Source organism: Brassica napus, chromosome A3 (genome assembly GCF_020379485.1).
Source record: "Brassica napus cultivar Da-Ae chromosome A3, Da-Ae, whole genome shotgun sequence".
NCBI lineage: Eukaryota > Viridiplantae > Streptophyta > Magnoliopsida > Brassicales > Brassicaceae > Brassica > Brassica napus.
Genome location: NC_063436.1, coordinates 23,857,511 through 23,871,688, shown reverse-complemented (window position 1 = coordinate 23,871,688; position 14,178 = coordinate 23,857,511). Strand labels below are relative to the sequence as shown.

The window sequence follows — 14,178 nt, the reverse complement described above, 5'->3', positions numbered from 1 at the left end:
CAAATGAAAATCCCTTAGTTTATCTTTGTCTAAATCTATTTTAAAACCTAAACCAAATTATTATTTCCTAACTCAGATTCTCCAATTCTTTCTTTCTCTTATGTTTTGTCAAATACATTTGACCCTTAAATTGATTTCTCCTTTAAAATTATTTATATCATGGAATAAATATAGTAGGAATGACTTTTTTTAACAGCTGTGTTGATAGAGTCAACTTCAAAACTAATTAGACTCCGTTAATCAAGTCAATATAAGAGGGTGATTGGTTATACTCTCGAACTAATTTACAACTCTTATTCTTATCTATAGCCGTTAAATTTTCAAATCATGTTTTGTTGTTTTTTAAAACTACATCAAAAACAACAATTAGCTGCACGAACTTGATTTAGTAGAGTTTTATTTTTTTAGGCTGTATAATTATATTTATAACTTGGTGATTTATGTTTATTGAAGTAAGTAAGTCTGTCTGATCGAAAAAGAAGTAATTAAGACTTTTTGGCTATTTGTGTAAAATTTAGATTTATAAGTAGTTTTCCCATTTATATAATGATCATACCTATTACATATGATGATATGATCTTGTTAGCAAAATAAAAACAGAAATATTAATGTTCTATTATTCCTAATTATTGCAAAACAATGAGGAATCTTCTTTTACTGAAAGCTATGAAAAGCATTGTGATGGGAAATTGGGAATGGGTAATGATCTGTTGTATATCCTCTTCTTGACCACGCATTACTCCTCCTAACCACATAACTTTTAACCTTGACCACTTAACTTCAGCCGTGCCCCACAAATCCTCTAACCTTGTCACAATTCCTCAGCCTCTAACCACAACAACCTTGACCACAGTAACCACCAACACTCTGTGTCGCCTTACCACAACACCCTATAACCCCGTCCACATAACTTCAACTTTTACAAACACCAGCCATCAGATTAATCTAAAAATAAAACAATCTAACGGTCCTGCTAGAAACCCAGAACTCCATAAACCTGTCAAATATTAATTGACTAAACAAAGAACGTAACTAGTGTTGATAAGCTAACGAGAATAATGTTTTTTAGTCTATGCCTTCTCTTTCCAAGAAAGAGCAATTTTGTCAAGAAAAAAACAAAAGCTAGTCCAAAGTACACTACCAGCATAAAGTATGTTAAAATATAAGGATCCATGACCAAAGTATGTCTATACGTTAATCTCTCTAACATGAGACCATACGTGTCCCTTTGTTTGTTGTGTATACTGTATCTGTATAGCCTTCAAACTGGGCGAGGAAGTCAGAATTTAAAATGGAGGGGTCAAATTGTAAAATTTTTAAATTTATTAAACGCTCCTCGACCGAATAAATTTAAAATGGAGGGCTAGCTAGACTTATTTTCATTTGGTTGAGGAGCTAAGAAACGTTGAAATGGCAAGATGTGTCGCCTAATAAAAATCTCACATGACGTGATTTCCCGGATTAGATAAGTACAACTATATATTAGGCTATCCAATTAAACGTGTGTAGACTAGTGCCAAACATAAACAACACACATGATTAGCTGATGTCTTTATCGCTAGCTAAGCCTCATGTTATTAAGACACAACTTATCTAATTATAAAACTACTGCATCATCATTTAGTCAATCTGATATGTTCTGTTTTTATGTTAGTAATCTTATTTTTATATTTCCATGCTTTTTTAAACTATGACTTGTATGCTTAAATTCATTCTCAATTAACCTGCAGTTAACATGGAGATTGGAGAGCCAAGATTTAGCTGAGACAAAGATATTTGGAATAAGACCGGTCTTGACAATACTATCTTTAAAGTGAAGTTTTGTTTAATAATGTCAAAACTGAATAGTTAAAAAGAGTAAAGTGGTTAAAAAAACAGTTTTTTAAACAAAAAAAAGGTTGGTTATAAGCATCTCTAGTCGATTTGTTGTTGGTGATGGAGATGCTCTATTGATATTGCAATTTGTGAATGATCAGTACTATGTACATATCCATTTCCTCCAAAATGATGATGCTGTTGTTGAGATGGATGTTGCTGCTGAAGTAGTGCATGACAGAAACCAGAGGCTGCAAACTCTGATGACTTTGATTAAATGTACTTTTATTTTATTTGTAATTAAATATACAAAAATAAAAATTTCTAATTTTTTTTAAAAAACTATAGGCCTCACAAAATGTGGGTCCCATTCAAGGTTATGTATTATATCAAGGTTATGCAAAAATCCATCTTACTTATAAAGATACTAATACAGACTATTAAGTGTCAAATAAAGTACTTTCAGAACTAATTCCAAATGTAATGGCCTTTGCTAATATGATCAAGAAACCATTTAAAAAGCAAAGAGTCATATCCGAAGAAGGTGTCAAAAATATTACGAATATGTTTTCTCGGCGAGTTAGCCACTCTTGTCCGGACCATATCATAAATCATATTTCAATACATTTAAAGATGTACTAATTTTGTGGAATCAATGATGTTATGTAAATGTAATTAACTAATTATATATGACTTGACATTGTATTTTAATATAATTCAATGAATTTTAGTAAAAAAAAAACAAATCAGTAAAAACATAACATGATAAAATTTGTGACATATTTTATAGTTTTTTCATAATTTTGTTATTATGACATAAGAGGCTTGCGACAATAACATTTGTTATTCTCTGGAATCCAAAGGGAAGCTATTTCTCCTATTGACTTGCAATGGTCAATGCAAGCTTGTTGATTGGTAAGAGGTTCATTGGTAATGCATACACACCTCACATTGTATTGACACACTGGCACGTCATTTCCACATATCTTCTTACAATCAGAGTCATTCTTGCACAACTCTTTTTGTGCCAAGATCTGAGCATCTGTGAGAATTAATATGTTATTAATCATCATAGAATATAATACTGAGGATTAATATGTTAGTGATGAATGTAACAAAACATGAGATTTAATTTTCTTACATGTGGAGAACAGTAGAAGACCGATGAACACCAAAGTTGCTTTCTCCATTTTTTTAATGTGTTTGTATGTTTATTTTATGATATGGAATCTTTTGTGTGACTGAAGTGGAGGATTTCGAAGATATTTATATTGATAGTGATAATTTTTTTTTCTTACGAGTCAGATTTTTTTCTTATCAAACTTTTACTATTGCATGTTTGTATTAATTTTCAGTGATATTCTACCTCTTGTGTCTTTCTCACAAACTTATAATTTGTTTAGGATGTATACAAATAGAATTATATCCAAAAATATCATATTATCTTTATGATTTTTATACTTAAATCTTTGTATTTTGGAGAGTGTAAAATTATACCTAATTTGAATATCAAGTTAGGTCCAAAATAATTTTATTATTCAAGAGTTTTTACTTTTAGAAAACGAATTTAAGAAGAGTTTAAGCTTTGGACCATAATCAATCTCTAGGATCAGAACTAGTTTGCGTTAATACCTATTACATGATGTAAATTATTTTTTCCACTAATTTTTAAACTAAGAGCACAATAACACCAACACTTATGCTTCAAATATTAGCCAACCACTACAAAAAAACTTAGGTATAACGACGATCATTTTCTTCATTAATTAGCCGTTAAAGTCAATTTACCACGAACAAGAATGACTTTTCGTCGTTAAACCATTGTTATTAACTTTTTGTCGTTATTTCATTGTTAATTTTCAAAGCCCCTGTTTCTTTGTTAATATATTTGTTGTAAATTAAACATAAAATTTATGAGAAAATTTTCATTATAAATTCGACGTACAAAATTTGAATTTTAATCCTAAAAATTGCATTGTTTGTTGTCGATGATGTTTTGTTGTTAAATTAATAATGGATTAACAACAATAGTTGAAGTTAATTTGTTGTTAAATTAATAACGTGTTAACAATGATGGAAACAATTCGTTGAGTTATTGTTAATTTAACAACGTTTTATTTTCAAAATTTTTATTTTTTTTAAAATAAAACAAATTAATTCTAATAGATTAATAAATTATATCAAATAAGACATAAATAAAAATGTATTTTAAAATTTAAACTAAAAATATTTAAAAAAGTTTAAAAAAATATTTAAATACTATAGGAAAAAATAATTCAAATCGAGATCATAAGCATAACATACAATAGAAAGAGGAAATTATTCATCCTCTTTGTCCATAAGCATAACATACAACACATAAATAAGCTAACTATGATAAGTCTTCACGACAAAGTTGCTGGAGAATAGTCACACAATGTGACGTTGATGTCCAGATCTCATCTACGAGAACTGCCAAAGTAATCTCAATCGCATCTTCAGGTCCCGTGGAGACCGCTACGCAAGATGGCAAACCGATGAAGAAACTGAAGCATACACTCGGCACCAAGACCGAGGAAATACCTATTTCCATAGGAAAAAGGTATGGTGGTAACAGTGTCTCCTTCCTTAGCAGAGGAGAATGGCCGAAAGAGAACCGAGGTTAACACACTGGAAATCTCCAATAAAGAAAACCCATCACCAAAGATTGTAATAATCTGAAACGCTTTTTCATTCTTGAGTTTGGGCTTTGGTAAGCTTCTGCTTGGGCTGTTTCTATTTGGGCTGGCAGGTTGTGTAGCTCTAATGGGCCAAACCCAATCATAAGAGAAAGGTAACCAATTACACCTAACCTGCTCGGAGCAAAACGCGTCGGATTTTGGCTTTGACGGTGCCATAAAAGAGGTCACTAGAGATACGTCAGAGAGAAACAATAGAGCAGTTGAGGAGGATCCACGCAATGGCAGAGAGCACCACTTTAGGAGACGAGTATAGTGAAGAAACATCTAAGAAATTAAGGTCTGGTCTTGTAGAGATTTGAGATCTGATGCCTGAAAGCTGGGAGAGAGCAAAAAACAGTATGTTACGAGGCTCAGTCCTTACCGGAGACGGAAGGGAAGACCTCGTTAGATAAGAACTATGCTCCAAAGGCGGATGAAAGTATGGGACAAAGTCGATCTCTTGAACCGTCTGAAAGCTACTAGAGCGAGGTTCATCGGGAACTCTCCCTAAAAAACAGAACACAGCGGTGGCGAGAGAATCCTCTCAACTCGTCGCTGGAGAAGAAACCATCTGAAGAGAAAGGACAGCCGGTAGATCTGAGACGAAGAGTCATCGGCTTCGTTGCGTCCGTCGGGGTATTCCTCCTCCGTTAGAACAAAAGTTGTAAGACAGTAATAAACAATAGAGAAAGCCATGAAGATGAAAGAGCTTGATGTTGCCGGTGATAGTGCTCAGCACCGACGAGAAAACGCTTCACCAGTGCCGGAGAAAGAAGATTTGAGATGTGCTTCGAAGATTGTGTTTGAGAGAAAAAGTAGATATGTTTTTATGAATTATGGCTATATTCAAATAATATATGGATCGGTTTTTTGGTTAAAATTTCAAATATATTTATCTAGAAGCTCATTTACAATAGTATGTTGGTAACAAAATATATATATAATAACCAAAAAAAAGACTAAGCTTAAGTTATACTGAGATTAACGTTTCAAGACTAATACCAACACTATCCATTTCATGGAATACAGTTTTTATTGTTGCATAAAATCATTAAATGTTGACTAATCTGACTAACATTAAACTTGTACCTTAAGAGATAGTCTACTTACTGTTACTATTTTTTCAATCTTCATAGTAAGTTGCTGATATGTGAGCCATACTCACTGATGTCAATAAGCATTATGCTTACTACAAATGAGATAGATAGAAGTTTGGAACATCTTGCTGGCATACTTGCAGTTGCAGAAGATTACTCAAAAGTATATCATATTAATCTGTTGTTGTCTAAGCGAATAGTAAGCCACTTCCTATCTCGTCCATAGGATTTAAACTTTTACATATTTCCTAAAAGGCCGAAAAGTTTTTACTGGGCCACCAAATAAAGGCCCATTTATCAGAAACCCTAGTAAACCCTTTAAAAGGCATTATAGGTTTCAGCTGCTGCTGAGATCGATCTTACGAAGCAGCAAAAATGGCCGTCCCTTTGCTTACGAAGAAGGTGGTAAAGAAGAGGTCCGCCAAGTTCATCAGACCCCAGAGCGACCGCAGAATCACCGTCAAGGTAACCGCTTTTAGGGTTTTAGAGGATCAATCTCTAGGTTGCTTGTAGCTGAATCTTAAAAGTTTGCATTTTTAGCTCAGTCTTAAAGTTCGCATCTTTAGCTGAGTCTTAATCTATACGATTGTAAGATTGTAGCTGAGTCTTAAAGTTTGCATCTTTACGATGCAATATGGTTGATTCACTCAAGTATCTGATTCTAAGTACTCTCGTTTGAGCTTGACATTGTGTCTTGATATGTTTCGTCTTGATTGTGGTTTCGTTCTTGCTCATTTACACCTTGTTGCGCTTTCTCAGGAAAGCTGGAGGAGGCCAAAGGGTATTGACTCCAGGGTCCGAAGGAAGTTCAAAGGTGTGACATTGATGCCCAATGTCGGTTACGGATCTGACAAGAAGACCCGTCACTACCTCCCCAATGGGTTCAAGAAGTTCGTTGTTCACAACACGAGTGACCTCGAGTTGTTGATGATGCACAACAGGACTTACTGCGCAGAGATTGCACACAACGTCTCCACCAAGAAGAGGAAGGCTATCGTCGAGAGAGCTTCTCAGCTGGATATCGTTGTTACCAACAGGCTTGCTAGGCTCCGCAGCCAAGAAGACGAGTGAAGATCACAAGAAGCTGCTTGAGATATTTAGTTGTTTCTTGTTTGTTGCATTTCCCTTTTGTTATAAGACTGTTTTGGCTTCTTTTGTGTTTGCTGTCAAACAAACAAGAGTTTTGGTTTAAAGACAGACTATGTTAAGACCGTTCCTAAACTATTTCAGATTCACTGTTTCTCAAAAGATTTTCTTGGTCTGTTATTTTGTGTTATGTGAATTTATGGACAAGAGTATATGTATACTGGTTATGTGAATTCAATTGTTTCTGATTATAAACATACACAAAGCTTCCACCTTTGAGCCAGTTGTAACATTTAATCACGTTGAAAATGAAATATTAGAGGAGGCTGGATGATCACTTAGTACACTAGGAAGAACAGCTTGGTGGAAGCACTCAATCTCTTCAACTACATCTAGTAGATTTTGATGCTCCTCAAAATGTTTATTTAAAACTTTTGTTCTATAATATAAAATACTTCTAAAAATATATTTTGATCTAGTATTTCTTTTAACAAGAAATTATCGATAATAAATTGTTTTGAACAACTTTCCTATAAAAGTGAGAGGTGGGTAGAGACACTTGGGGTGTAAACTGCAAAGATGAGTGGCATCCACGTGATCATCTCAAAAGTGATCCATCCATACCTCCCACGCATGCTTAATCTGAAAGACATCATCTTATACATAACAAGACCAATTCCAAAGTGAATATTGTAAACCACTTTAACTTTTTTTGTATAATGGTCACTAAAGATGGCAGCTTTATGTCACACTTGTTTTACATACAAAAGATATTAAAGAGAAGAATTTTTCTACGAATATATAAAAGAGAAAAAAAAATGGAGTTTGGTGAATTCAGGAAGGCTTTGTGTTGTGACCTAGAGAACCCATGACTATTACTCGCACTAACTCAACTGTAAGTATGAGTCTTTTTTGTTAGCTAATAAATTTGTCTCTGTGGGGTTTTTGTTGTTGATGATGATGAAATATTTGTCTTGGTCTCAGCTGCTATATATGGACGCAAACCTGGAACGTTTAGGCGACTTATATCCTTCTCTAAGCTTGTTTGGTTTTATAGGGATTTGTCTCATGAGTAGTGAGTATTGGTTCCTTAATTAGAATGTTTACAGTTTTAGGGTTGGGAGCAAATGTAGTTACTCTTCTTCTGATTTTGATACTCACAGTAACGAGAAGGAGTGGTACATGTAACAGAAGGGTAAGTAACAAAAGCCTAGCTTTTTGTTCTGTTGTTGGCTGATCCATTCTATATTCTGATCTTCTTCTTATTTTAGAAAAGCTACATTGAGAAGAGTGTGTTGTATGTAATACCTGCACTTGGAGCATGTTTGTCTTGCGTGGACCTTGTGGTGCTTCTAAGGACAACGCCTAGGAGAGACTTCACTCTTTGCTTTGTCCCTCTGTCTCGTTTCGCAATGTGGGTAAGCCTCTTATCAAACAAGCATCCACCCTTTCTTTGTCTTCCTCTTTACTCTTCACTGTTCAGGTCAATCTAAACATAGACTCTACTCTGCAGCTTGCTGTCATGCTCTCATCGAAGTTTTCATGTGCTTGCTGTGTTTTCACTAGCCGGATCCTATGTTTCTGGTGGATCTTTAGATTCCTAACGGAAGCCTTTCATCTCAATGTGATCTTCACTTCACAGGTACCATTTGATTCACATTTTCCATATAAGTAGTTGGTGGTGGCATAGGAGTTCACAGACCCTTGTTGATGAACAGACGTTGGAGATTTGTATGATCATGTTGGACATTGCTTTTGGTATCTCTATCAACGTCCTTAGGATAAAGCAAACACCTCCTAAGAACAGGTATGTACGCTTTCTATATGACTTCTTTAGTTTCTTTCTCCAGTTTCATTAATCTCCTTGTAGCTCTTTGGAAGATCCACTCATTGAGGAAGCTGATGATCAAAGAAACATTGTACGTGCCTTTTGCTTCTAACTTAGTACTTGTTTACAGAGAAGTTAAACCAAAAGATTTACTCATATTTTTTGAAGGAGAAAGCTAGCAGCTGTTGGGATCTATTCACTTTTGGATACATCGGTTTAGTAATGAAACATGGCTCCATGAAGCAGCTAGAATGTTTTTCAGGATCGAAAGTTGAGCTTCTATCATACATAAAAGAAAGAACACAAGGAAGATTAGATGGATGGTATCTGATCCACCTTTCCCAGGGAGGGAAAGAAGTGTTGTTGAAGTCAACTGCTGGAGGAATACCCGTCTTCCCGATGTCTTGCTTTCGCTTACCCAAGACTCTTCTTTTGAACCTGTCTACTATCATGGCTGACTTCTGGTGGGGAACTGATGTACACAGGAAGAAAATACATTGGGTATCATGGGAGAAAATGTGTTTGCCAAAGAGTAATGGGGGCATGGGATTTAGAGATCTTGAGAGTTTCAATCAAGCCCTCTTGGCTAAACAAGCGTGGAAAATTCTCACTCAACCTCTTTCTCTCGTGGCAAAGTTTCTTAAGAGTAGATACTTTAATGAGGGGGAGTTCTTAGAAGCAGTGGTGGGAGATAGACCTTCCTTTGCTTGGAGAAGCTTAGTTTTTGGAAGAGAGCTGCTAAAAAAGGGTCTGAGACATAGAGTAGGTGATGGCCTGGATACTAGAGTTTGGCTAGATAAGTGGGTGGAGGATCCTGAGGAGGGTTTAAGGGCGCCATGGATTAAGAATCAAAGTTTTGATGTAAACTTGAGGGCGAACTCACTTATTGATATGCAGACAAAGAGATGGAACTTGAACAGACTTCACGAAGTGTTTGTTGCCGGTGATGTGGAGATTATCATGCGTAACCAACCGGTAGTAGAGAGAGCAGATTACTACACGTGGAAGTTTAACAAAAGTGGCCAGATCACGGTTAAATCGGCGTACTGGCTTGCCTCTACTACTAAAGCGAAAAGGAATCTACCGGAGGCATTCATGGAGCCCTCGGTTAATGGACTCAAAGAGGTAGTCTGGAAGGTTAAAACTCTCCCTAAAATCAGAGTGTTCTTGTGGAAATCTTTATCCTCTGCACTTCCCACTGCAGACCTGTTAAATGCCCGAGGTATGAAAGTAGATAACAGATGCCAAACCTGTGGGGACGAGTCTGACTCGATCAACCATCTCCTTTTTGAATGCTGTTTCGCTCGACGTGTTTGGGCGGAATCCTCGATTCCTCACCGAAAGGATGGGTTCGATGAGGGATCAGTGTTTACAAATATGCATTATTTGCTCAACCTTAAGGAAATCACCTATTTGACAGAGGAAGATAGGAGAGTGTGGCCTTGGATCCTTTGGAATCTATGGAAAAGAAGGAATGAGATGCTGTTTGAAGGAAGATGTGTGTCTGCGATGGAGCTAGTACAAAAGGCGGTACAAGAGGCAAAAGAATGGTTCATGGCTCAGATGGTGGAAGAAGAATGGTCTCAAGCTGAGAAGGTTAATGACTTCATAGCTCCCCGGAAATGGGTTCCTCCGGACCATGATTGGGTTATGTGCAATATTGGAGTGGAGTTTTCTAAAAGCAAAGGCTTAGCTGGGGGGGCCTGGGTGCTAAGGAACGAAAGGGGAGTGGTCCTCTGTCACAGCAGAAGAGCTTTCTCTAGCATCAAGAGCAGAGAAGAGGCTAAGGTAGTGGTGGTTTTATGGGCTTTGGAGAGTATGAGAAGTCAAAGACAGGACAAAATAATCTTTGCTGGGGAGTGTGGAGAATTATTTGGAGCTGTAGAACGTCCACAGGCGTGGCCATCCTTTCTATTTCAGGCTTCGCTAATGGGAAATGAACTAGCTGGGATTCCGGAGTGGAAGCTTAGGGTTGTTACAAGAGAAGCAAATAGAGGGGCTTTTTTCATTGCTCAAAGTGTCATAAAGTATGGCTTGGTAAATTCATATGTGGCTACAGGTCATCCTTCATGGCTGTTTGAGTTCTTTGTTAATGAAAGCAGGGCCCTCTAAAGAGCTGTCTTTTGGCAAGAAGGGAAGCTAAGTTGGAGATGTGGTTTGGAGTAATTAGTTGCAGGGGTTGCTGTACTTGCTTTGATGCTCTGTTTTTTGGCGTTATTAACCGTGCTCTGTTTTTTGGTGGTTGCTGAGGTAACAAGGAAAAGGTTTATGTAAGGTGTATTAAACTCTATTGGTTTTATGCCAATCATATATATAAATCGTACCAACTTTGACGGAAAAAAAAAAAAGATAAATTATTAATGGAAACATCGAGATGATTTATATTGAATTAAAAGCATTATTATTCATAGGGAAAAAATATCAGTAATAGTTCATTGACATTATTGTAGGGAAAAAGGGTTCATATGTCAGTCGATGATGAACGTAAATGGATATTACTGTTTTGGCACATATCTATGGTTGTCATGATGGGTCACATTTTGTCTCATGACTCCTCTTTTTTTATTGTGCACCTTCTCATGACTCCTATTATACAAAAATGTGCATCACGCACTGATAAAACAAATATTTTTTTTATTACATTGTCATATCAATTCAAAGATAAAAACAATTTACAGACTTTGATATATATGTCGTAGATGCTTATGTGAATCGTTGTATCTCTAACTACACAATCAAACAACAAATGAGATTTGAACAAAACGAGTCAGACCGAAACATAAATCTATTTTCCGACCTTAAAAATACTACGGACTGTGAAATCAGAAGCTCCTTGACGACAAACAAACAGAGACAAATTATTATGATGAATAACTATTTTTTGAAACTTATGATGATGATGATAAATAACTATTGAAGAGTAATGGGTGGAATAAAGGACCAATATAAAGTAAAAACCAAAATAGCCTGCAGCGTCCAACTATCACTTTCGTCTACGCGATGAGTCTATAAAAACAAAATTAATTTTCCATTCAGTTTTTTTTTTTTGAAAAAGTTTCTTTTCATCTCGAGCTTTTTTTTTTTTTTTTTTAATTTTCCATTCAGTTACTACTACTAGTTCAATTCTCTCCCGTTTCAACAAAAAAAAACTTGGTAATTGACACACATTTTAATTGGCTTTTCATTCCTATGCAAAGAAAGTTTTTGGCTTAGCATTCTAAACCTCATGCATCCAACTAATATATGGAATGTGTGGAGCTTTACATATTTTGTCTTTTTAAGATATTTAGTGGTCAACCATAACTGAAATCACATTGAAAGTTCTAATTTTAAAACATGAAGATGAATCTCTTAACCACTATATCTGGCATCAAGTAGTTTTTGTTGTAACAATATGCAAATAATTTAGAATAGCTGAGATTATGAATCTTATTTTGTAGCATCATTTAATCCTTCAATTCCATCATATTTGCTGAACTATCGTCTTTGTTTAGAGTATTGATCAGTCTTTGAGAGAGAAAAGATATGGAAGGATTGATCAAAGGTTTGTCCGTCTTAAACCACAGTATTCAATTTGCTCAATAAATTAAACTTAGATAAATCGATATAAGACTTATGCCTCCTCTCAAAACATTTGAGCCTCAAATAGCTCAGAATTATATTTGTGTTTTAACCACATTTTATATATCTTTGTTATTTAGTAATTTTAATTAGAAATAACTGCATTAAAACTTATTTAAGTATCTGTAAGAACAAATTATAAACGAGAACTATATATAGCTCAATGTTCTAAAAATTGTAGGCGATGGTTAGGTGCTTTATAGAAGATTATTGTTTAGGCGGCCGTCTATGTCAACGTCTGAAAAAATCGTTTCGCTCATATCCGATTTGTCGATTAGACGGACGTATAGGCGCCGGCTAGATCGATTTTTAGAACACTGATATAGACCAAATTTACATTGGTCAAACAATAAGTAGTTTTTTTCACCTATCTTTTGAAAATAGATCAAGTCTAACAAAGAGGGAGGAGTTTTAATAATTTTTTTCGTCCAAAGCACTTTTATAATAATAATGAAACACGTTAATTATCTTAAAAACGCTTTTAATTTACAAGACATGTGAAATAAGAGGAACTATTGTGTCACAGATGAAAAAAAAAAAATTAAACCCTGCACTAGCCTCTAAGACCATTTAGAAGTAAGAGGAAATAGTAGCCATTGTGCCAAAGATGAAAAAAAAAGGACAAGACACGTGGAATAGAAAAGCGTTTTCACGATCTGAAGTTTATAATTTTTGGACTAATAGAATTGAATGATTCATTTCAACAAGAACTACTACCTACTTTTAAAACTTTAATCATAGTAAACTAAGAAATTAGGAGCAATTATTTCAATCTTTATAGCGCAAGAGTTTTTTTTTTTCTATAAAGTAACGCAAGCGATTTCAATTTTGTTTCTTCCCCATGGACTAAAAGAGAGGAGACTATGGACTCAAGTCACTCAACAGAGAGCATTGGGACACCTAAAAAGTCAGAACTTCATTCAATTACGTATTTATATATACAAACATAACAATTGAGAAATGTATTGACCAAAAAGAAAAAAAAACAATTGACAAATGTTAAGATGTCTGTTTCATGTTTCATATGAAACATAAACAGTACATAAATAAATATATATATATATATATATATATATATCTATCTATATATATATATATATGTATCAGTGTCTGCTTCTCAAATTTCAAAATGATCACGTCTTCTTCTACATAACTTTTTATAGTAGGTGTGTTCAATACGTACAAACCAACCAAATTGAATCAACTTATGATCCGAACTAAATTTAACTCTCTCCCTCTCTCTTTTTCTATACAAATAGTGAACGAAATGGCTTACTAGATTTATGGGTTAAGCTTCATTTTTCCAATTTGCTGAGAGATTGTGATCTAAGCTACAAAAACCAGTTTTACCAAACAACCAAAAAGTTACAAAAAAAAACCACCATTTTGAAAATCAGGCCAAACTGTGGGCTGTTGACAATAACTGCGTGCTATTAAGTATTTCTCCCCTTGGTTTTAAAACTTAGAGGCTTATCATATTAATTGTTTTTGTTTCCTTTCTACTTTTGGCTCAATTAAATCATCTGTTACAACTTACCTCGATTGGTCCTTTATGTACAAGCTCGTTCAATACAAGGTAGACCATTTCTTTTTTTAGTTTTCCTTTTTGTCGATGATCGGTTATAGACATGGGCGTTCGGAGACCGTCGGTTTCGGTTCGGTTAATTCAGATTTTTGATTTTTCGGTGTTATGCTCATAAGTTCCATTCAGATTTTATTAATTATCGGATTGGGTTGGGTTCAGTTCCTTCAGAATTTGATTCAGATCGGATTGTAACCAGTGTTTGAAATTGTCTAAAAATATATTTTTTAAAACATCAAAAATTAACCAAAAAAAATCAAAAATATAAAATTATTCACAAATCCAATTAAAAATTAATTAAATTTTCTAAATTAACTAAAAAATATTAAAAACACACAAATTACAAAAATATTTTGATTACTTTAAAATATCTAGATCACCTTAACATATATAAACACATTAACATATTTTACTAATTTTGGCTATCTTTGGAACCTATTTAGATTTCGG

The 14,178-nt window shown here is 34.7% G+C and overlaps 1 protein-coding gene and 1 pseudogene across 1 annotated transcript; both read left to right on the top strand.

The window, feature by feature from the left end:
- Positions 1-2,907: 2,907 nt before the first annotated feature.
- Positions 2,908-2,999, top strand: LOC125607827 (annotated as a pseudogene).
- A 2,920-nt stretch (positions 3,000-5,919) lies between these two features.
- On the top strand, positions 5,920-6,859 carry LOC106411465 (60S ribosomal protein L32-1). Its single transcript, XM_048776843.1, has 2 exons — positions 5,920-6,076; positions 6,371-6,859. The coding sequence occupies exons 1-2, from the start codon at positions 5,987-5,989 to the stop codon at positions 6,680-6,682; spliced, it is 402 nt and encodes a 133-aa protein (XP_048632800.1). The 5' UTR covers positions 5,920-5,986; the 3' UTR covers positions 6,683-6,859.
- Positions 6,860-14,178: the final 7,319 nt, after the last annotated feature.